The 25,196-nt window shown below is 37.2% G+C and overlaps 1 protein-coding gene across 1 annotated transcript; it reads left to right on the top strand.

Moving 5' to 3' along the window:
* The first annotated feature begins 18,514 nt into the window (after window positions 1–18,514).
* LOC121980288 (lipase-like PAD4) lies at window positions 18,515–22,419 on the top strand. The gene is made up of 4 exons (XM_042532269.1): window positions 18,515–18,675; window positions 18,748–19,102; window positions 20,420–21,160; window positions 21,438–22,419. The coding sequence occupies exons 1-4, from the start codon at window positions 18,644–18,646 to the stop codon at window positions 22,215–22,217; spliced, it is 1,908 nt and encodes a 635-aa protein (XP_042388203.1). The 5' UTR covers window positions 18,515–18,643; the 3' UTR covers window positions 22,218–22,419.
* The last annotated feature ends 2,777 nt before the right edge of the window (window positions 22,420–25,196 follow it).

Genomic DNA, 25,196 nt, shown 5'->3' with positions numbered 1-25,196 from the left:
AGCTACCATGTGTTCTTTTAAATTAAATTTTGGATCGCCTGCGGAACTTAACACGTTTGATCCAAAACCTAATCTATTTGTTCTTTTAGGTTTTGACTTGGATCTCCTGCGGAACTTAACACATTCGACCCAAGTCACCTTAAGTTATTAATTCCATTAAATATTAATTTCCATAATCGGTTCCCAGTACTGACGTGGCGAGGCACATGACCTTCTTGGATATGGGAGCAACCACCACCGACTAGACAAAACCTTTTATAGAAAGCTAATATTTAATTTCCTAAAATAACTTTAGGTTAACCAAAGAGAACAATCAAATCACAAGGAAAAGAAAAAACAAAAGAACACAATATCGAAAAATATATTCGAAATTCTAGAACGTAAGCCTCTTGTATTTGGTATTATTTCCATAAATAACTAGCATGATGCGGAAAGAAAAATTACTAGTTATACCTTGTAGAAAAACCTCTTGATCTTCTACCGTATTTCTCTTCTAACCTCGAACGTTGTGTGGGCAACGATCTTCCGAGATGAGAAACCACCAACCACCTTCTTCTCCTCAAAGCAAGGTTCGGCCACAAAGGAAAAACTTCACCAAGGAGGAAAACCAAAATACTAACCAAGCTCCAAGAGATGCTAGCTTTCTCTCCTTCTTCTTCTTCTTCTCCGAGTAGTATCCGGCCACCACAAGAGCTCCAATGGAAGAGAAGGGTTCGGCCACCACAAGAGGAAGAGAGGGAGAGGATGGCCGGCCACACCAAGGAACAAAAGAGGGAGAGGAATAATAGATGTTGTCTCTCATGAAGGCACCCTCACCCCTTCTTTTATATTCCTTGGCCTAGGCAAATTAGGAAATTTAATTACAATAAAATTTCCTCAATTTCCTTGACATGATTTTATTGAGAAAAATAAAATAAAATTTCCCAAATTAAAACCAATGGCCGACCACATCAATGAAGGAAAAAATTAGACAAGTTTTAATCAACAATTAAAACTTCCTAATTTGTTTCCGGAAATTTTAAAAAATAAAATTTCTCTTTAAAATCTCTTCATGGTTGATAAAAGGAAATTTCTATAATTTTAATTTTATCAACATGTGAATAATTTTTAAAGAAAAAATAAAACATCTCTCCAATCTACAAATAAGGAAAGAGATCTAATCTCTTTCTTTAATCTTTTGTAGATCTTTTACAAGAGAGATATTTTAATTTTAATTCTCTTTAAATTATATCTTCCACATAATAATAAAAACTAAAATTAAATTTCTTTTTTTATTTTAATTTGGCCGGCCCTACTAGCTTGGGTTCAAGCTAGGGCCGGCCTTAGGCCGGCCCTAGCTTGTTCCCAAGCTAGCTTGGCCGGCCCCTATTGGGTGGGTATATAAGGTGGGTATAGGTGGGTATAGAACTCTATAAATAAGAGGCTACGATAGGGACTGAGAGGAGGAATTGGTTTTGGTCTCCTGATAAAATTAAGCATCCCGTGTTCGCCCCGAACACACAACTTAATTTTATCAATAATAATTCATTCCACTAGAGAACTATTATTGAACTACCGCACCAATCCCAAATTACATTTTTGGGCTCCTTCTTATTATGAGTGTGTTAGTCTCTCTGTGTTTAAGATATCGAATGTCCACTAATTAAGTGAGTTACTGACAACTCATTTAATTAATATCTTAGTCCAAGAGTAGTACCACTCAACCTTATCGTCATGTCGGACTAAGTCCACCTGCAGGGTTTAACATGACAATCCTTATGAGCTCCTCTTGGGGACATTCTCAACCTAGTATCTCTAGAACACAGTTTCCTTCTATAATCAACAACACACACTATAAGTGATACCATTTCCCAACTTATCGGGCTTATTGATTCATCGAACTAAATCTCACCCATTGATAAATTAAAGAAATAAATATCAAATATATGTGCTTGTTATTATATTAGGATTAAGAGCACACACTTCCATAATAACCGAGGTCTTTGTTTCTTTATAAAATCAGTATAAAAGAAACGACCTCAAATGGTCCTACTCAATACACTCTAAGTGTACTAGTGTAATTATACAGTCAAGATAAACTGATACCTAATTACACTACGACCTTCTAATGGTTTGTTCCTTTCCATTTTGGTCGTGAGCTACTGTTTATAATTTATAAGGTACTGATAACATTATCTTCTGCATATGACACCACATGCTATGTTATCTACAATATAAATTAATTGAACAACTACAAACAAATGTAGACAATTTGACCAAATGTGATTCTTTATTCATAATGAATGTTTACAAAGCTTAGGCTTTCAGTATACACTCCAACAATCTCCCACTTATACTAATGACTAAGCTGCCATATCTTCTACCATACATCTGATTCCCATTCCCTCCACATGCCGATCGAAAGCTTGAGCCGGAAGGGCCAGGTTATCTGCTGATGCAATCTTGGCGATGACAACTTCTCCTCGCTTCACGATATCTCGTATCAGGTGGTACTTGCGCTCTATATGTTTACTTGCCTTATGAGCTCGTGGTTCCTTCGAGTTTGCAACTGCACCACTATTATCACAATAAATTGTGATGATTTTGGGCAAACCAGGAATCACATCTAAGTCCATTAGAAAGTTCCTGAGCCATACTGCTTCTTTAGCTGCCTCAGAGGCTGCTACATACTCAGCTTCCATGGTTGAGTCCGAAACGCATTTCTGCTTAACACTCCTCCATGAAATGGCTCCACCTCCTAAAGTAAACACATAGCCTGATGTAGACTTACTGTTATCCCTATCTGATTGGAAATCTGAATCCGTGTAACCCACAGGGAGCAGATCGTCTGCTTGGTAAACTAACATATAATCTCTAGTCCTTCCCAATGGTCCTACACAATGTCCTTGTCCAGGGTTACTCTGATATCTGCTGACCATGCCCACGGCAAATCAGATATCAGGTCTCGTACATAGCATTGCATACATTAGGCTTCCTACAGCCGAAACATAAGGAACTGCTTTCATGTCCTCTATCTCTTTCGACGTCTTTGGAGACATCTCTTTAGATAGAGCTACTCCATGTCTAAAAGGTAAGAAACCTTTCTTGGAATCCTGCATGCTAAAATGAGCAGGGATTGTATCTATATATGAAACTTGGGACAGACACAACATTCTTTTCTTACGATCCCTTATAACTTTGATCCCAAGAATGTGTGCACAATCTCCTAAGTCCTTCATATCAAATTGTTTGGACAACCATACCCTTACGTCTGATAATACCTTGACATTGTTGCCAATTAACAAAATATCATCTACGTATAGTACAAGAAATACCACCACGTTTCCATTACACTTCTTGTATACACAAGACTCATCCGGACACTGAATAAATCCATACGACTGGATTACTTCATTAAACCGGATGTTCAAAGACCTTGAAGCTTGCTTCAGTCCATAAATGGACCGATTGAGCTTGCACACTAGATGCTCTTTGCCTTTTTCAATGAACCCTTCTGGTTGCTTCATATGAATGTTCTCTTCAAGACTTCCATTAAGGAAAGCTGTCTTGACATCCATTTGCCAAATCTCATAATCCATATGAGCAGCAATGGATAAGAGTATCCGGATAGACTTAAGCATGACTACCGGTGAAAAAGTCTCCTCATAATCGATTCCCTCTTTCTGAGTGTACCCTTTCGCAACAAGCCTAGCTTTGAAGGTCTCTACCTTCCCGTCTGTCCCTCTTTTCCTTTTGTAGATCCACTTGCATCCAACGGCTTTTACACCATCAGGTGGTTCTACAAGCTCCCAGACTTTATTAGAGTACATAGACTCTATTTCAGAATTCATTGCCTTTTGCCAAGATGTTGCATCTATATCTTGGAGTGCTTCGTCGTATGTTCGTGGATCAGGTTCATGTTTACCCGGGATCAAGTCCGAAGACTCTCCTAAAAACATGAATCTTTCAGGCTGCCTTACAACCCTCCCACTACGACGAGGCACTGTCTGTGGTTGTGTATCATGTGTGACACGTGTTGCAGTCTCTTGTGGTACTTCATCTTGTACTGTTGGTACTGAAGTAGACGTGTCCTCTCTTAGTTCTTCTAAAACAACTTTGCTACTGGGCTTGTGATCCATTATATAGTCTTCTTCTAAAAACTGGGCATTGGTGCTAACAATGACCTTCTGGTCTTTAGGACTATAAAATAAACCACCTTTCGTTCCTTTGGGATATCCTACAAACACGCGAACTTCTGTACGGGATTCTAACTTATCAGCATCTGGTTTCAGCACATGTTCTGGACTACCCCAAATCCGAATATGTCTTAGACTGGGCTTTCGCCCATTCCACAATTCTATGGGAGTAGAAGAAACTGATTTAGAAGGTACTAAGTTCAGAACGTATACTGCTGTTTCCAGAGCATATCCCCAAAATGAATTTGGTAATTCTGAATAACTCATCATTGATCTAACCATCTCCATAAGAGTCCTATTCCTTCGTTCTGCTACACCATTCTATTGTGGTGTTCCAGGTGCAGACAATTGGGATTGAATCCCGGCCTCTGATAAGTAATTCCTAAACTCTCCTAAGAGGTATTCGCCACCACGATCTGACCGTAGTGTCTTGATACTTTTACCTAGTCGTTTCTCCACATCAACCTTATATTATTTGAACTTATCAAAGCACTCGGACTTGCGGCGCATTAGGTAAATGTATCCATATCTTGAATAATCGTCTATGAAAGAGACAAAATATTCAAAACCTCCTATTGCCTGGATAGACATAGGACCACACAAATCAGAGTGAACCAATTCTAACACTTCTTTAGCTCTATAGCCCTTGGCCTTGAACGGCCTCTTGGTCATTTTACCTTCCAAGCAAGATTCACAAGTTGGAAAATTTTCCAACTCAAATGAACTCAAAAGTCCATCGGCTATAAGCCTCTGAATCCTACTTAAGTTAATATGACCAAGCCTTAGATGCCAAAGATATGCTTGGTTCATTTCCGAAGGTTCTTTTCTCTTATTAGAGTTAGAAGATGAGTTATAAATTTCCATGTTTTGCTTTGTGGAAGAAATTGGATTTAAAGTATACAAATTGCCAACTAATGCACCAGAACAGATAATCACTTTATTTCTTTTAATAACTACATCGTTACTGAAAGAAACTGAATATCCATCTAAAAACAGTTTAGAAACTGAAATTAAATTCTTTCTAAAACTGGGTACATAAAGAAAATTTCTTAAAATCAAATTTCTATTTCTACTAAAATATAAGTAGACGTCTCCCACTGCAACAGCTGCCACCTTAGTAGCATTGCCCATGTAGACGGTAATTTCTCCTTCAGTTAGTCGTCGGGTTTCCTGGAACCCCTGCAAGGAATTGCAGACATGATCAGTGGCTCCCGTATCTACACACCAGGTGCTGGTAGATAACACCGCTAAACATGTTTCAACAACTAGAGTATGAGATATACCTTTGTTTTGGTTCCTACGAGGATAGTCCGCCTTCCAATGTCCCAACTGCTTAGATGAAGCACTTGCCCTTTCTTCATTCCAACTTTAAATCCTGTACTAGATTTATTCACTTTCTTTGTTGAACCGCTTATTTCTTCTTCTTCTTTCCTTTCGGTTTAGAAGTAGAGTCATTTTAGATAGTGAATTTGAGCATTGTGACGAAATAATCCTTCTGCTTCTTGATAAGTAGTTCCGCTAATGAATAAACCCTCTTATTCATATTATAGTTCGGAAACTGCTCAAAACTTCTAGGTAGCGTTTGGAGGATCATATCGATCTGGGTTTCCCCATCAATTTCTCCTCCAAGGATCTGTATCTCGTTCAGATAAGCCATCATCTTTAGGATATGATCCCTTATAGGAGTACCCTCTTGCATGGTGGCTGTCATTATCTTTCTCATGGCTTCTTGCCTAGAATCCCTATCCTGATGACCAAAGAGTTCCTTGAGATTGTTCATAATATCATAGGCTGTTGGTAAATCTTGATTCTGATGTTGCAATACATTTGACATTGAAGCCAAAATGTAACACCGCGCCATCTCATCTGCTTTTACCCATTTCCTATGATATTCAATCTCCTCTTGGGTAGATTCACCAGTAGGTGCATCAGTACAAATTTATAGCTTTCAGCAGTAAGAACAATGTCCAGGTTTCTTTTCCAATCTATGTAGTTTGGTCTAGTAAGTCTATTCTGTTGAAGTATGATGGACAGTGGGTTGAAAGACATCCTAAGAATCACAAATAACTTTTGGTCAGAACTCTAAATTTAGAATAATATTGATTCCTCAAACAATACTATTTTAAATTAACCAACACCTTAAAACACCGTGAATTTTGTATGCCACGTTAGTGTGGACATATACAAATTCAACATTTGTAAAATGAGGGTTTTATTCCATTAATTTTATTATCTTGTCAACCTAACTTTTTGACAAATAAAATTAATAGTTGGTATCTTTTGGTCACACAAATAATAGCAGTGACTCCGATGGGGAGGATACTATTAGATGTGTCTAAGTGTATACCATTACTTGACACTAAGTCCATTAATAAGATTATGCCTCTTCCGTTGGGGAAGATCACACGCTCTTAATTAACTTCCTATAGTCATCCAAAAATGGAAGTCTGTTCTAGTGATCCGCAAACAAGCTCATCCGTTATGGAGGAAGGCACTCAGAGCCAACGCGCAAGCTTGTTTGCATCACTTACAAACCAGTAATGGAGACCATGGGATTTATTTAAAAATCCCTCTCCCACTTAGTTATTTATAAATGAGGAATTTTAACTATGCTAGCCTACTAAAACTTGTAAACTAACATGCACACACAACATTATATAAAAGCAATAAATAGAAAATTTAATTTTCAACTATTATGGTTTTTATCTCTTATTGTTCTCCGTGTGTTGTCATCCCAAGCTGCTGCCATATTTGGCCACCGCCACCGGGTCTAGCTGTCGCATCCATCTTGCTCCTAGTTCCGCTGCGCCTCTGGTCCTTAGAAGGTTCCACGCTTTGCAAGATTCGATCCGCGACATAAATAGAATTTTACATTTTGATCCTATATTCCATAAAAGGAATGTACATGTATCTAGATCAAAAATAAAATCCTAATAAAACTAAATACAGCTCCTGCTGTATTTTAATACAATCATGCACACACAGATAAATGCCCTTGACATGTCCAAGGGTCCAATCACACACATAATAACTAAAAGCCATAATAGTTGGATCCTGCATCCACAAAGTTAGCACATCCTACTATTAACCTGCCTAAATTATGTATGACATGTGCATAATTAAACTAAATACCAAATACACAGAGGCAAAACCCTAGCTCTGATACCAATTGTTGGTTGCTACTCGGAAAACCTATAGGTTCCATTGTACAAAAAATTTTGTACAAAGGTCTGAACCTTTTTCCTAGCTACCATGTGTTCTTTTAAATTAAATTTTGGATCGCCTGCGGAACTTAACACGTTTAATCCAAAACTTAATCTATTTGTTCTTTTAGGTTTTGACTTGGATCTCCTGCGGAACTTAACACGTTCGACCCAAGTCACCTTAAGTTATTAATTCCATTAAATATTAATTTCCATAATCGGTTCCCAGTACTGACGTGGCGAGGCACATGGCCTTCTTGGATATGGGAGCAACCACCACCGACTAGACAAAACCTTTTATAGAAAGCTAATATTTAATTTCCTAAAATAACTTTAGGTTAACCAAAGAGAACAATCAAATCACAAGGAAAAGAAAAAACAAAAGAACACAATATCGAAAAACATATTCGAAATTCTAGAACGTAAGCCTCTTGTATTTGGTATTATTTCTATAAATAACTAGCATGATGCAGAAAGAAAAATTACTAGTTATACCTTGTAGAAAAACCTCTTGATCTTCTACCGTATTCCTCTTCTAACCTCGAACATTGTGTGGGCAACGATCTTCCGAGATGAGAAACCACCAACCACCTTCTTCTCCTCCAAGCAAGGTTCGGCCACAAAGGAAAAACTTCACCAAGGAGGAAAACCAAAATACTAACCAAGCTCCAAGAGATGCTAGCTTTCTCTCCTTCTTCTTCTTCTTCTCCGAGTAGTATCCGGCCACCACAAGAGCTCCAATGGAAGAGAAGGGTTCGGCCACCACAAGAGGAAGAGAGGGAGAGGATGGCCGGCCACACCAAGGAACAAAAGAGGGAGAGGAATAATAGATGTTGTCTCTCATGAAGGCACCCTCACCCCTTCTTTTATATTCCTTGGCCTAGGCAAATTAGGAAATTTAATTACAATAAAATTTCCTCAATTTCCTTGACATGATTTTATTGAGAAAAATAAAATAAAATTTCCCAAATTAAAACCAATGGCCGGCCACATCAATGAAGGAAAAAATTAGACAAGTTTTAATCAACAATTAAAACTTCCTAATTTGTTTCCGGAAATTTTAAAAAATAAAATTTCTCTTTAAAATCTCTTCATGGTTGATAAAAGGAAATTTCTATAATTTTAATTTTATCAACATGTGAATAATTTTTAAAGAGAAAATAAAACATCTCTCCAATCTACAAATAAGGAAAGAGATCTAATCTCTTTCTTTAATCTTTTGTAGATCTTTTACAAGAGAGATATTTTAATTTTAATTCTCTTTAAATTATATCTTCCACATAATAATAAAAATTAAAATTAAATTTCTTTTAATTTAATTTGGCCGGCCCTACTAGCTTGGGTTCAAGTTAGGGTCGGCCACCTTTAGGCCGGCCCTAGCTTGATTCCAAGATAGCTTGGCCGGCCCCCTTTAGGTGGGTATAGAAGGTGGGTATAGGTGGGTATAGGACTCTATAAATAAGAGGCTACGATAGGGACCGAGAGGAGGAATTTGTTTTGGTCTCTCGATAAAATTAAGCATCCCGTGTTCGCCCCAAACACACAAGTTAATTTTATCAATAATAATTCATTCCACTAGAGAACTATTATTGAACTACCGCACCAATCCCAAATTACATTTTTGGGCTCCTTCTTATTATGAGTGTGTTAGTCTCCCTGTGTTTAAGATATCGAATGTCCACTAATTAAGTGAGTTACTGACAACTCATTTAATTAATATCTTAGTCCAAGAGTAGTACCACTCAACCTTATCGTTATGTCGGACTAAGTCCACCTGCAGGGTTTAACATGACAATCCTTATGAGCTCCTCTTGGGGACATTCTCAACCTAGTATCTCTAGGACACAGTTTCCTTCTATAATCAACAACACACACTATAAGTGATACCATTTCCCAACTTATCGGGCTTATTGATTCATCGAACTAAATCTCACCCATTGATAAATTAAAGAAATAAATATCAAATATATGTACTTGTTATTATATTAGGATTAAGAGCACACACTTCCATAATAACCGAGGTCTTTGTTTCTTTATAAAATCAGTATAAAAGAAACGACCTCAAATGGTCCTACTCAATACACTCTAAGTGTACTAGTGTAATTATACAGTCAAGATAAATTGATACCTAATTACACTACGACCTTCTAATGGTTTTTTCCTTTCCATTTTGGTCGTGAGCTACTGTTTATAATTTATAAGGTACTGATTACATTATCTTCTGCATATGACACCACATGCTATGTTATCTACAATATAAATTAATTGAACAACTACAAACAAATGTAAACAATTGACCAAATGTGATTCTTTATTCATAATGAATGTTTACAAAGCTTAGGCTTTCAGTATACACTCCAACAACTAGGAGGAGAGCATAGATGAAGGGGGAAGCTCCTCAGAAGAAAGCTACAGCGAGGAGGAAGAAACAAGCTTCAGAGCAGATATGATAAATGAGGTATGTTTACTATCTCCTGATCAATTATATTCAGCTATTAAGTCAATGAGTAGATTCTTATATAAACTTAAATATAAAAATAATATTTTGAAAAAGGAAATATTAGAGTTGAAAATAATTTTATCAAATACATGTCCCTGAAAAATGTATGATAAATTAAAAGATGAAAATGAAAAACTGAAGGATCAAATTAAAAAATTAAGAAACTCTGCATGTGTTAATCAAAATACCTAAAAAAATTTTAGAAACTTAAATTGGTATCTTAAATACCATAAGAGTCAAATTAAAAAAGTATCATAAAAATATGTACCCAAGAAATTTCTTTATAATCCAGTAGGTAAAAATTTATTTTGGGTCCCAAAATCTTACATAGTCTAAATAAGATTATACATGTTTTTATGTTTAGCAATATTAATTTCATTTCCATGCTTACTCTTAATATTTATTGTAGAATTTTTTCTTCGATTATTAAAATGAAAAATCTCTTAGTATTAAAATTTTCAATTTTTTTTTCATTTAAAAATTATTTTATAAACTTTTTGTTTAAAAGTCATAATCTAAAATTTAAAATATTTTGGATATATATTTAGACAAACCTGATTTTTTGGAGAATTACTGTTAAATTTTGAATAACGAGAAAAATTAGCATTATTTTTAGATTAATAAAACTATTTTAAAAATATTTGTTTTTAAAAAGAATCATGTCTATTTTAAATATTTTTCTTACAATCCATATTTTCAAAATTCTTATCCAAATTTTTTATAGTGATAGATCCCTTAAAACTCTATTTGAATTTTTTTTTGTAAATTTTTAATAAACAATGAATTTTCTATAGATTAATTACCGAAAACCTTATTTTTAAAATTAAAAAATCTTGAAAACTTATTTTTGAAAAATTTAATTTTTCATTTGTTGAGAATTCTCTCAATACCTAGAAATATTTTGAAAGTTTATTTGTATACAAATCTAATTTTAAAATTTAACTTGCAAAAACTATGGTCCTACACAAAATAATTTATCTATGCTAAAATACTTAGAAATTTTTTATGAAAATTTTTCTACATATTTAAATACTTCTATTGCACTCTAAGAATTTGTTTTATCAAAATGTTAAATTATTTTTAACATTAAATTTGCAAATATGATTCTTAAATCTTGAAAAATTTAGACTTTTTAGAAAAATATTTTGTAAAAAGTTTTTACCTTGACTTTTGTTTCCTTAAGCCTTAGAAAAAGTTTTAAATTCTTTTTAACTTTATTTGTCCCTAATTTTATTTTTACTGTGACGAAAGGGGGAGAATGAGAACTTAATTTTGTAGTTTGCAAAATTCCAGTTTTAGTTGTTATTTTATTCTATATTTTTATCATGTTTTCCCCCTAACTCAAACTCGAGTTGATACACACCAAAAATGGGGAGATTATTAGTACCCTAAGGTAATTTTGATGTGGTCAACTGAGTTAAGTTAGGTCCAATGGTTATTTGATACCTTGTGTCTAAGTGTGTAGGAACTTAGGAGCACAGGAAGTCAAGTGAAAGACGCAACTAGCGAGAAGGACAGCATGAGAGAAAGTCAACAGGCTCGATGCATTTGAGGGACAAGGTGCAGTGAAAGAGTACGTTGACAATCGAAAAGAAAGTACATGGTGTTTTTGAGGGACGAGAAGCAGAGCTGAAGCTTGCTTGAGAAGAAGACCCGAAATGGGTTCGGGTGAGTCATATTCCGGATAGCTGAAATCACCCAAGCGAATGGAGCAAGATCAGAGAAGAACTGAATAGTCAACAAGTTGTTGACTGTCCAGGTGCTTAGACCAAGTCCAAGCTCCTGAATTCTTCGGGCACTGGATTGGGTCCGGGTGCCTGGATCGTGTTGGGCAGCCCAGGGCGCCTCCTTTACAGGCCCCTATTCAGGGTGACGTCAGCATGGTCTAGGCACCCGGAGCTGGTCCATGTGCCCGGACCACAAAATTCTTCTTTGATGAACCGTTGTGAACTGTTACGACGTGGATAAAACTTTATCCACGCCAGGTGCTTAGACCCATTCTAGGTGCTCGGAGCTACCATGTCAGTAAATGGATATATTTGACTAAAGACTATAAATAGAATCTTAGTCTTAGTAGTTGACATCATCACTTGTACATGAATTTCTTTAGTGTTCTATTACTCTAATTATGAGTTGTTAACATTGTAAGAGGCTACTCCGCCCGAAGGAGATCTTCATAAGTGAGCTTTTCATAGTTTTGGATTAACAATCTTCTAATTACAAACCAAATAAATTGCTATGCCTCTTTTCTTAATTAATTAGCTTATTGATTTTTTTTATACAAGTATTTGTCTTAATCAAGCTATAAGATTGAGAAAGGTTTGATCTTATTTTTTTTAGACAATTCACCCCCTCATGTCAACTACATGGGTCCTAATAGTTATAATTATCTCGAAGGCAACAATAGCTTTCCTGGATCATAGGACTTTATAGGTATACTTGACTTGTATGCCATTAATAGATTCTGGAGGTGATTAGAAGATATTATATCGTATAAATTGATATTTCTTTCTCTTGTTATATATTAGCCTTGATGTGAATAAAAAATATCTACTATTGAAATTATTATGGGCGTTCAAAGACTATTAAAATATATCTAGCTCAACCATAAGAAGAACCCATAAAGTTTAACAAGCACCACTTGCACCATGAAAGAATAAAATCATGAGTTTCATAATGACTTTTAATGATTTTTTCTCTTTCAGGTAACAATTAATTTTATTCACCAAGAAATCCTTAACCCATGGAGTTGGTCTAACTGAATAACCTCCCGGGCATATCTTTTTTGACCATAAATTATCATTTTTATGGATCGTTGTGTCAGTACAATATCAATATTCATCAATACCCTAGTTTGACTGTCTTTAAACCTCACATCTAATTAATGATGAATCTCAACAACCCTAAACCTCACATCCGATTCATGATGAATCTCAACAACCCTATTAAAGTAGATGCATAATAGTGTAAGAAGTACCGACAAAACTTTTTGTCTTTTGCCCCATCTTCCTTCTTCCTTTGATCCGCATAACTTCCCATACTAATGGCAAACTTGGTGTCTCCTTGGATTTAGTAAGAATATCTTCACCTCTTATCTTATTTGTGATTAGAAACTTCATTTGATTGGTGCAAGTTGCACCAGGATTAAACCTAAGTTTTGATGTTATCAAAAATTCAAGTTAAGTCTTGTTGTGATTTAACAAATTGATTAAGTGTGCAGGCTGTTTACTCAACCGAGAAATACCTAGTTGAAGGTTAGGCAGGAAAAGTCTTAGCAGATCGTGGAACCCAGGTGGAAAGACCAAGTGGGTCGAGAGGATCCGACACTTGGTAGTGAGAGTGAGAGGTCTGGAGGATCGAAGATCGAGAGAAAAGTCGTGGCGAGCCTATCAAGGCTAAGTGAAAAGTCCAAATAGATCTGGAGGATCAAAGTTTGGTAGGTAGGTTGAGGTAAACAAATAGAGGAGCGACAGTGAGATCGTGTTCCTGAAGAGAACAACCTAAGGTCATTGATCCAACTGAAGAAACCGGAAAGATTTTCAAGTTGAGATCAAGATAGTAGAACTATCAATTATCATTACTCATGCATTTTATATATTATTGTCCTAATCTCCGTTTTGCAGGAAAATACTGTTTAACGTTGTTTTGCAGGTTCGGCCTGACCGGTCGACCGAACAGGCAGATCTGTCTACCAAAGCAGACTAACTCAGAACAGACATAAGTTCAGACCAAACCAGAGCGAATTTGATCAGAGCTTGATCGGTCGACCGAACCAAAGGATCGGTCGACCGAACCCTGATGATGTGGCATAGATCAGCTCGGTCAAAAGCAGAGAAGGAAGCTAAGCTAATCGGTCGACCGAACTAATAGATTGGTCGGCTGAACGATACCTCATCAATGTCGCATTAAGTGCAAATCTCGGTGAACATGGAAATTATATGTTCAGTCGGCCAAAAAAGATGATCAGTCGACCGAACACTTTAATGACAGTAAATGCTGAAGATCGAATCAACATTTACTGCTGAACAGGGAAATTATATGTTTGTCTATACTATGTTTTCGGATATCTCTCTAGCATTCATGGAGTAGATCCCTTGTTCTGGAATTAGGGAGTAGTCGTGGTATGGATTGATGTAAAACTCGTATTGTGTTTATACTTGTTGGATGAACTTTCATGCTTTGTTTCAATTGCTAATTGCTTACTTTTGATTGTGAAGAACTTATCAACCTCGTAGAGGATTACCTCTAGATCGTATACCCGAGGGGCCCTAGTGACAGGGGTAACCCATTCACGGACATCTATGATAGCTCCTTGAGAGGAGGAAGGCAGATTCTCCCCAAAGGAGCGAGAGACCAGGCTTAGTTCTACTCATTATTTTTAATTTACCAGTTAGAGTTATGTCCTCAAAATTTGCCAGGTGCCCTAGTGACAGGGGTAAACCGTGACAGGAGTTCTTAGGGCATTCCTATTCTGGCGCTTGAGAATACTCGCTTAGCTTTCGGCAATAGCAGGAATAAGGACAACGAGAGTAAGACAAACCGAGACATATCAATACTACCACGACGAAACCGACCCCCTAGAACTCCTCATCACCAAGTGAATATTTCGACCTTGCGACTCTCGACTCTCTCCCTCGACCTTTCTTTTCCCTTAGCCTGATCAAGACCATTGGTAGTCTAGCTAACCATAAGTGAGCGATTGCTAGTGCTTATAGCCAGTTCCTGTGGGATCGATATTTTTATTACTAACGACGAATCCGTGCACTTACGGAAGCATAATACTAATCCAAGGATCCACACACGACGCTATCTCCACTAATGAAACACTCCTTCTCGGTCGCAGCCGGAGGCGGAGAAGCCTCGTACAAACTCACACAACAACACAAACAAAAATACAAGAAGAGAGTACAAGATACAAATAAAAATATTACTTCTTCTTGCTTACTTGTTGCTTGTTGTTGCCTCTTGAACCTTGAGAGAACACTCTCAAGATCCTTCAAGAACTGGTGGTGAAGATCGGAGAAAGTCACTGAAAATCGTAGGAGAAGTTCGCAAAGAACTCGTGAAGAAAACGCTTCGCCCAGGCTTTAAACAGTGCTCCCAATCGATCGAATTCATCCCCAATTGATTGCCACGTCAGCACCACTCCATCACAGCCGTCCATCACCTGTATCCTGCGCAACGATCACTTCCCAATCGATCGACCAATCGATTGGGACTTCTTGAATCGATCGCCCGATCAATTCAGAACCTTTCTATGCTCTCGCATCCGTGTGAGAGCTTCTGCTGCCCAATTGATCGACCGATCGATTGACAACTCCCAATCAATCGCCCGATCGATTGGGAAAACCTCTGTGCTCATGATTCCATATCCCAATCGATTGCCCGATAGATTGGGCCTTCCCACAATCACAGCACAGTCCAAATCGATCGATCGATCGATTTGGACCCTGTTTAATCGATCGCCCGATCGATTGAACACTCTGAACTTGACTCAAACTCAAGTCCAAAGTCCCAAATCCAACTTTCGGTCAACCGTAACCTATTGGGTCTCCATGCCTAGCATTTGACCACACCCGACCAACCTCGAACTAGCCTTCTAGCCTCCTCCATTAGCCTTGCGTCCCTTGGATATCTCCCCATCCTTCACGCCTTGCCTTCAGGAGCTTCCTTCGGCCTCATCCTAGTTGTTGGGTCTTCCTTGCCAAGTCATACCAAGACTTACCTTGCCAAGACCACATGCTTGGACTTACACCCTTTGCGAAGATCACACTTGGACTTTCCAATTGCCTGGCTCCTCACCAGGACTTTCTCCTTTGCCAAGATCACACTTGGACTTTTCAATTGCTTGACTCCTCACCAGGACTTTTCCTTTGCCAAGATCACACTTGAACTTTCTCCTGTCTAGCTCCACACTAGGACTTTCCCATTGCCTGGCTCCTCACCAAGATTTTCTCCTGCCTAGCTCCACACTAGGACTTTTCCTTTGCCTGGCTCCTCACTAGGACTTTCTCCTGCCTAGCTCCTCACTAGGACTTTCCCGTTGCTTGGCTCCTCACCAGGACTTTCCAAATGCCTAACCTCCAGTTAGGACTTTTCCAGTCAAGTCTCCTGTCAATCTTGACCTACTTGACTTGTATTCTCATCAACTTAGTCAATCCTTTGACCGTCTCCACAACCGGACGATTGCTCCAGTAATCTCCTTATATTGTCAAACATCAAAACTCAAATCCTGACTCAAGCTTGACTCAACTCAAGCTTAATCAAACTGGTCAACCTTGATCTAGGGAAATTGTCCCAACAATTAAGTGTCTAGTCAACTTTTGACCCATTTGTAATTTTCCCTTATCTAGACCTATTAGGACTTCCACTGCCTAGTTCCCAACTAGGCCCTTATTGCCTAGTCACACTAGGGCTTCCATTACCTAGTTTCTAACTAGGTTTTTACAGCCTAGTCCCGCTGGACTTCAATTGCCTAGTTTCTAACTAGGTCTTCACTATCTAGCTCTGCTAGGACTTCTCATTGTCTATCCTCCAGTTAAGATTTCCCATTGCCTAGCCTCTTGTTAGGACTTTCTGTTGCCTAATCTCCAGTTATGACTTTCCATTGCCTAACTTTCTATTAAAATTTTTTCAAACAAGTATCCTATCATCTCTTGACCTATTTGGCTTCTCTTTTACATATTGTCAAACATTAAAATTCAAGTTCGAGTAAAATCGAGCTTAATCAAACTGGCCAACTTTGACTTGAGGATGATTGCACTAATATTCTTATCTTCGTGTCTACTCGATGGATTTTGTTTGATCCCAATCTAATTTTAATTCAGCACCTTTACTTCATATCTGATTTATTTATTTATTTTATTAAAAAATTTAATACTTAACTAAATTTATATAGATTAATTAAAATAAAGGGTTGGGCTACAATCTAGTAATGCCCTAACTTACATCCATCTCTGGCTATGGCCACGAGTGAAGGCTTGCATGTGAGACGGTGGGAGCGAGGCAACGTATATGGAAGAAAATAATAATAATAATCAAAGATAGAATAGTTTTTTTTCAAAAATTACTAACTCATTTTAAATCTATTTAATCTAATTAAATTTAGTTTGACCATAACTTAGTCAAATTAATTGTTCAAATTAATTCTAATTTGATTTTAATTCAGCACCTACACTTCTGTTTGGTTCATATCTAATAAAATTTATATAAATAATAATAAAAAAAGGCTAGGCTAGTACATATGTGCATCCATCCCTGATTATAGTTTTTAGTTATTACAACTTAAATATTATTACATAAGATAAAATTATATATTATAATAATTATGAAATTATAACGACTATAATTATAATAACAACTATAAAATTATACTATCTATAATATTATAATAATTATAATTTTATAATTGTTCAATAGGAATTTGTCGTATTCATATAATTAATAGAGTGATTTATAATTTAGTGTGCGATAAGAAATAACAATATCGAATAATATATTTAGGTGGGACACTTTTTGATTTAAAAAAAAAAGAAAAATGGGATTCCATTTAAAAATAAGGTTGGAAAAAATCCCGAAAACCCCGATCCTTCCCGAATCTTATCCCATTTCTGACCCGAAAATATCCCGACCCGACATTTTCCCGACCCGAAGGTTCGAGATTTTCCCGTCCCGATCACTATCGGGAAAGGGATCGGGAGTTTTTTTTCTCCCGACGGAAATCTCGTCCCGACCCGATTATATTATAATATTATTTTTTATATTAAAAATATTATTTTTTATATTAAAAATATTATTTTTTATATTAAAAATATTATTTTTTATATATATTTTAAGCATCTAACTATTATGTTTATTTTTTTCTAATACTTCATCATAATTTTATTTCTAAATAATTTATTGACAATGTGTGAAGAAGATAATCAATTAGTTTATTTTAGCATATGAAAATTGATAAAATGATATAAAGAATAATTTTTATGATTTTTTTTCTGTAAGTTGAATCCAAGCATTTCTAAGGACTAAGGTCACCATATCATCAATTCATTATTGATATAATGGTTGACATGACAACTTTTTTTTTTAGATTTTCTTGTATTAGGTATAAAGTATAAACTAAGTAGTAGTTTTAGTTTTTTTAATATATTTATGATGTCCTAGGAAGATATTTTAGCTTTTAATTGTTATGTACCACGAAATCGTTTTAATTTATTTGTATTGTACTAAAAAATTATTTGAGTCTCTATAGATTTTTTTTTTAAAAAAAATAATTTTCGGGATATTTTTACGTGTCCCTACCCGATCTCGAATATTCGGGATCCCGAATATTCGGGTCCCGACACTTTTTGGGTACGGGATCGGGAGAAAAAAAAATTCCCGATTCTTATCAGGATGGGTATTGGGTAAGGGGGTTACGGGACGGGTCCTAACCCTATCCCACCCTATTTAAAAACGTGCTTATCTGATTTTTATTTTTTATTTTTTAATTTTTTTATGTCAGTGAGGGTATTGTTACAGTTTTAAAACTACGAAGTATATTTTTAAAAGAAAGAGAACAACTAGGGGAGGGGGTGCAAAGTAAATTTGTTCAATAATGGTGCGTGCCATGCTTTCACATTTTAAGCTAAAAACACGAAACAAGATCTCTCTCAATCAGTGTGTTGAAAGTGTGCACCATGAAACCCAAACCATCGTTCTTTCTCTTTCCCCAAACATCAAGTTCCCCTCTTCCTCCTCGCCGCTAAATTCGACCTCAAGCTACGGCGATGGATTCCAGGGCGGAGGCGGAGCGCTCCATGTAAGTTTCTACAGCTCAATCCCATCGCCTCTTCCCTTCTCGCTCTGTCTTGATTTGGGGCTTCTCTTAAAGGTTCGAGACAAGCCACGTCCTCGGCGCTCTCCTCGCCTCCTCCCCTTTGCTGACTCAAGCGTGGAACCGCTCCATGCGTGTCAATGCTGGCAACGCGAGATTCGTTCTCGACAGGAGCGACGACGCGGTCTTCGTCGCCTTCTCCGGGGCGCATACAGACGCTTCGCCGTCCGCGGCCTCGTCTGGCCTCGGCGGTGGGTTCTTCGAGCTTGTTCCCCTTTACAGTGGCGCGCATGAGCTCTTTGAGCCGCTGGGCGGAGGCGAAGGGGACGACGGCGGGCAGCCGCCGCCGGTCCTCCTCCAGGCCGGTGCCCTCCGCCTGTTTATGAGCTTGTACCATAGCTCCGAGTTCCAGGTCTGTCCTCGATTTTTTTTCCCCCTTGGATTAGGGTTTCCTATGCTCCTAATTTAATCAAATTAGGGTAGTTTTTTTATTTCACCAAATCTCCTAAATTGCATCATTACTTGAATATGATGATCCTTTTTTCCTTTTTTTTGAGTGGAAGAAAAAATTGATCTTTGGACTTTGAGATGCATGCGCCGTCTTCCTTGGTGTCAATTGCTGGAAAGTTTTGAAAATTAAATATCAGCACAACCTTTAGGTGTAGCACTGCACCTTCTTATGGTAAAGTATGCCAATCTGGGCATGGGATTTGTGAAAAATGACGGGTCCAGAGAGAATTCAAGATGCATTCTATGTTTTTAAGCCTTGTAGACTGCAAATTCATCAATATTTTCGTTTCTTTTTTCCTGATACAAAAGAAGGTTTTTGCCATGACATCCTTGTTTAATGTTATTTCTGTGTATGTCTATAAGATCTACAGTAGAGGCTGAGATATATAGTGCTGCATTATATGCATAGAAAGACGGTCCATTCCTAACAACGAGAGTCAGCAAGTTTCGAGAGAAGATCTTCTGGTCCACAAAAAAGTTACTTCCAATTATGGCTAGATTGTAATTGCGATCCGGCCGTAATTGATTGTGATTCCTTCATGGGTTCACCGTTCCCACCAAGTTATAATTTGGGTCAAAGCGGGTGAGGCAAGTGTCCAAGTTGCCGGGCGTTGAGCGGGGGCGGCCTTTGGCGGCCCGCTCCGACCCAAACTATAATTTGGTGGGGACGATGAACCCATAAAGGGATCGCAACCAATTACAGTCGGATCGCAATTACGATCCGGCCGCAATTGAGAGTGGACCATCCCCTGGTCCACTTTTTTGTGGACCAGGACATCTGGTCTTGCAAGTTTCAGTCAAAATAGGCTGATTGTCCATTCTTGGAGATGCTTCCATCAAGTATACCAACAAAGTCTTCCCAGCGAAGTCCAGTCTTACATTAGGAAGATTATGATGGCAGTTTATTGCAAGTTTGACCCGCTCTCCACCATCAAATTATCTTGTGATCTGTTATATACTCCTTTTGTTTTTCATTTTCGTCACTATTAAAAGTTGTTACTGCAATTCATTCCACATGTCATGTATACCATTTACCATCCTTCCTGAGTTTTAATAACTAAAATTGATCCGGTAAGATGCAATACTATGCTAATCGGATTTTATTTTTCAAGGATATACCATGATGCTTTGTTGACATAACTTGATATTTGTCTTATCAAAATTACATGTTATTTTGTGTATGTAGAGTTGTGGTTATTTCTTTGCTTCAAATGTTTAGGTGCTGATATCAGAGACCAAAAACAAGTCCGTGGTATTGACTGGTCACTCTGTGGGAGGTTGCATGGCCTCCCTTTTGGGCCTCTATTTCCTATGCGCATCATCTGCTCGGGCAAATGCTCCAACGCCTGCTTCACTCCTCTGTATCACATTTGGGAGCCCAATGATAGGGAATGAGACACTCTCTCGAGCAATTCTTAGAGAACGATGGGGTGGAAGGTTCTGTCATGTTGTCTCACAGCATGACATCATGCCGAGGCTGCTCTTTTGCCCTCTCAACTCCATGCCTAACCAGTTTGCTACCTTAATTCACAATCTCATGCAATCATGGCAAGTTTCAATGTGTAATCCTCAGTCCTCAAGATCCACATTGGGCATGTCTGACAACCAGAAAGCAGAGCTGCATCATTATATATCTATGCATATCAGTGAAGCGGCAGCAGAGCAGAAGCATCAAATGGATATTTATCGACCATTCGGAAACTATGCTTTATGCTCCACAGAAGGAGCAGTGTGCATCAGTGATCCACTGACTGTTTTGAAGATGCTCCAACTAACGTTCATGACAGGTGATGCAAGTAGCAGCATTGAGGAGCAGCACATTTCCTATGGGGATCTCGTGTCAAAGTTATCAGAAAACCTACAATTCAAAAAGAGACTCCACTCTGAAGAATATGAAACCAAGTCTAACTATAGCGTGGGGGTCTCACTGGCACTGGAGGCATCAGGCCTTGGAGTGCAGGTAGATTGGTATTTTTTATACTATTAATCTTTTATTCTCTTTAAAAAAAGTTAAGCACTTAAGCCAATAGTAGTTGGCCTTCAATTGTCTTCCTTTCACAGTATTAGGAGAAAAAAAAAATCAAGGTATGCTTTTTGAAATATACTATTTATATGTTTAAAAGCAGTCTACTTAACTGAGATGAATGTAAAGGTTGAGTCTAAGTTTGCTCTGACATTGTTGCATTTGAGATTCTGAAACCTTAAACCAATGACTTACCAGTCGTTCAATATAACAGGACATGGGGGCCATGGAGGCACGAGAATGGCTTGAATTGAGCATGTGTCGGCGCCCAAATCTAAACAGTGCCAGTCTAGCTATAAAGCTAGCCAAGGTGACACCATGCCGTGCTCAGATTGAGTGGTACAAGGACTTGTGTGATGATGACATGGGCTACTATGATTGTTTCAAGCTCCGGAAGGCGCCCAAGCGTGATAGCAAGGTTAATATAAACCGCATCAAGCTTGGGCATTTCTGGGACAGTTTGCTCTCTATGCTGCAGGACAACAAGCTGCCACACAACTTCTTGAAGCGCGACAAGTGGGTCAATGCTGCTCAATTCTACAAGCTCCTAGTTGAGCCCCTGGACATTGCCGAATACTACCGGTGCCAGCTCTACAAGACCAGGGGCCACTACCTGAACCATGGCAGGGAGAGGAGGTATGAGGTGTTTGACAAATGGTGGAATGAGGAGAAGGCTGCCAACCGGAAGAGGAGCAAGTTTGCTGGGCTGACGCAGGACTCATGTTTCTGGGCCAAGGTGGAAGAAGCAAGAGAATGGATCGAGAATGCTCAGGGCGAGAAAAACCCCACCAAGTTGGTGAAGCTTTGGGAGAACATCAATGGCTTCGAAAGCTATGCAAATGGATTGATCGAGAGAAAGGAGGTGTCGATCGACGTGTTGGCTCCAAGATCGAGCTTTAGCTTTTGGGTGAATGCGGTGAAGGAGATGAAGCTGAAGCAGGCATGCAGTGTACCTTCTTCGACTGTTCTAGTTGGAGTAACTGGAGGCATGTAAGGTATGTAATTATATTTTGAAATTAACACTAGTAATACAGTTTATACTTAGAAAAATTAGCATTAGTGTTCTTAATCAGTAGTGATAAATCATCATTATATAAAATGGAGGTTTTATATCAGTGCTCTGATCTGATTACATTGTACAGTTGAATAATTGTTTAAGTTATGGTATGCTAGTCATGAATGTCAATTTCTTATAACTCGCATTTTCGTTATGAAAATTTCTGAAACATTTGGTTAGTCACAAGTTTTAAAAATCCCTGAAATCAGACTAAAGGACTGGGTTGCTAACTTAAGCTATAACTGAAACCACTGAAATCAGACAAAGGCAACAAGAGCTTTAAATGTTGGATTGATAGCAGCCCCAACAAAATTGAACTTACCGCAACAACTGCACGTACAATTATAATTGTTTTAAAAAAAAACCAATTTTGCATCATAAATATATCAATTATAATTCATCTTCCATGTAAGCCTTGAAAAATATTATGTATTGACTTAGATGTGCTATATGAAACGGTTTAGCAATTCACTATACCACCATAGATACATTCTAATTATATTATAAGTTACTTTGATTTAATAAATAATTTATCAAACTGCTGAAAAATAACCTTCATATAGATTGATTACATAAATGTAATCAACATATTAATTTGAGCAATTATAATATTAATTTATAATGCCAAGAAATTACTTTGCCAATTATGTTTTAATAAAAGGCCTTATAATTATTTTAGCAAATCAACTGCACCTCACACGAAAGCGATTACCTTAAATTTAATCGCAATCAGGGCCTGTTGTAAACTAACCTCTTCAGTAGTTCCGCCATTGCCGTAGCCCGAGGCGGATCCGCCACCCCTCTCTGGTTCCAGCTGCCACCCGACGGCCGCCGGAGAGGCTTGGCAAGGACCGAGGACGAAGGAAAAGTAGGCGTCGTTGTCGTCACCATTGCCGGTGGCTACGCAGAGACAGTGCCGCACCTGAGATTTTGACGAGCTGAGTCGAACTTCAGCCCCTTACGCCATTTTACTATTATATTAATTTAAAAAATCATCTACACTTCCACATATAATCCTCCTTTAAATATATAATCAAAATTTTTTAGCCAGACTACAAAATATACAATAAAATAAAGAATTGAATAACATAAATATTTCAAAATAGAATAAAAAATAAATATTACTAGTAATCATTTAATATAATACGTCTTGCTTCCGTTTTATCTATAAAAGTAAAATGTATATTGCTATCGTGTTTTAGTGAGCCTGCAACATGTAAAGTAATATATGAAGTTAAAAAATATTTAATATTACAAATATATAATGAAATAAAAATATAAATATTACCAATAATTATTTGAATACAATACGTCTTGTTATTTTAGCTGCAAAAATAACAAATAAGCTTGTATAATCAAGATGTTCAATTAATTTTTTTTCAATAGACAACATTGCTAATCCATTTAATCTTTCTTGTGACATGGTTGATCGAAGATATGTTTTAATTAACTTCAACTTGGAAAATTTCTTTTTGCAGATGTCACTGTAAATTGGTGTAGTCAATAAAATTCTGTATGCAACATGAGTATTTGGATAACAATAATCCATATTTTTCAAATAATTCAAAACATCTATTGCTCTTTTTGCTTCCACCGGTAAAGACTGTTTCAAGATTGATAACTCTATATGCATATCATCTTCATTAATATCTGACTTGCCATTATATCTCAATGTTTCTTCAAGATTTTTTCAAAATTTTATTAGATTATCATCATTAGCAAACTTTAATCTCTCTGGATTGAACAAAACCTCAAATATTTCTTCGTACTTTTGAAATTGTTTGAATCGAGTTTTTAGTGAAGAAATAGTTTGATCGATTAAGAAAATAAAATAATTAACTCTAAAAGATTCTTCAGCTGAATTGCATCACATCTTCACTACAACTTTCATCAAATTGTTTGTTTCTTCGGATAATACATTTTTCTTTGAATGTAGCTTCAATCTCCATTTCTTCTGCCATTTGCTTCGCTTCTATCATGGCCTTATCAAATCCAAACTCTCGATACTCCTTAAAAATAAGAATAAGCCCTTTTAATTGTTTAATTGCAATATCAATATCCATATTTTCACCTTGAAAAAATTTATTCACAATATTAATCGTATGCAACAACTTGTACCAAATTACCAAGCCAAGCAAGAATTCAAAATTTTTAAGGTCATATGTTGCCAATGATTCAACTTCACTTTTTGTTTTTAGATCTTTACTCGTTTGTGCTAAATCAAGTAAAGCATCTCTAATTTTTGATGTTTGTTCTTTTATAGCTTTCACATTTTCAACATGACTTTCCCAATGAGTTTGTGATAATGACTTAATTGTCAGACCTTCTACGTGATGTTTAAAAACTTTCCAACGCTTTGTAGAAGAGGAAAATAATGTATAAATACGTTGTATCACTCCAAACATAGACATAGCTTTAGAACAACAATTAGTCATATCACATAATGCCAAATTCAGACTATGACATATCCACAAGGTGTATAAAAAGCTCTATGATTTATTTCAAGTAATCTTTGTTGGAGCAATTTCCCTAGGTCAAGGTTGACCAGTTTGACTAAGCTTGAGTTGAGTCAAGCTTGAGTCAGGATTTGAGTTTTGATGTTTGACAATATAAGGAGATTGCTGGAGCAATCGTCCGATTATGGAGATGGTCAAAGGGTTGACCAGGTTGATGAGAAGACAAGTCAAGTAGGTCAAGATTGACAGGAGACTTGATTGTGAAAGTCCTAATTGGATGTTAGGTATTTGGAAAGTCCTGGTGAGGAGCCAGGCAACGGGAAAGTCTTAGTGAGGAGCTAGGCAGGAGAAAGTTCTGGTGAGGAGCCAGACAGTTGAAAAGTCCAAGTGTGATCTTGGCAAAGGAGAAAGTCCTGGTGAGGAGCCAGACAATTGGAAAGTCCAAGCATGTGGTCTTGGC

Source organism: Zingiber officinale, chromosome 5A (assembly GCF_018446385.1).
Source record: "Zingiber officinale cultivar Zhangliang chromosome 5A, Zo_v1.1, whole genome shotgun sequence".
In the NCBI taxonomy this organism is placed as follows: domain Eukaryota; kingdom Viridiplantae; phylum Streptophyta; class Magnoliopsida; order Zingiberales; family Zingiberaceae; genus Zingiber; species Zingiber officinale.
This window is presented reverse-complemented; position numbering and strand designations above follow the sequence as displayed.

Bases quoted from the DNA above. Each gene is read 5' to 3' on its own strand.
- LOC121980288 (XM_042532269.1), top strand. From the start codon at position 18,644: ATGGATTCCAGGGCGGAGGCGGAGCGCTCCAT. The intron at 18,676-18,747 runs GTAAGTTTCTAC...CTTCTCTTAAAG, and splicing joins GCGGAGGCGGAGCGCTCCAT to GTTCGAGACAAGCCACGTCC. The intron at 19,103-20,419 runs GTCTGTCCTCGA...TCAAATGTTTAG, and splicing joins ACCATAGCTCCGAGTTCCAG to GTGCTGATATCAGAGACCAA.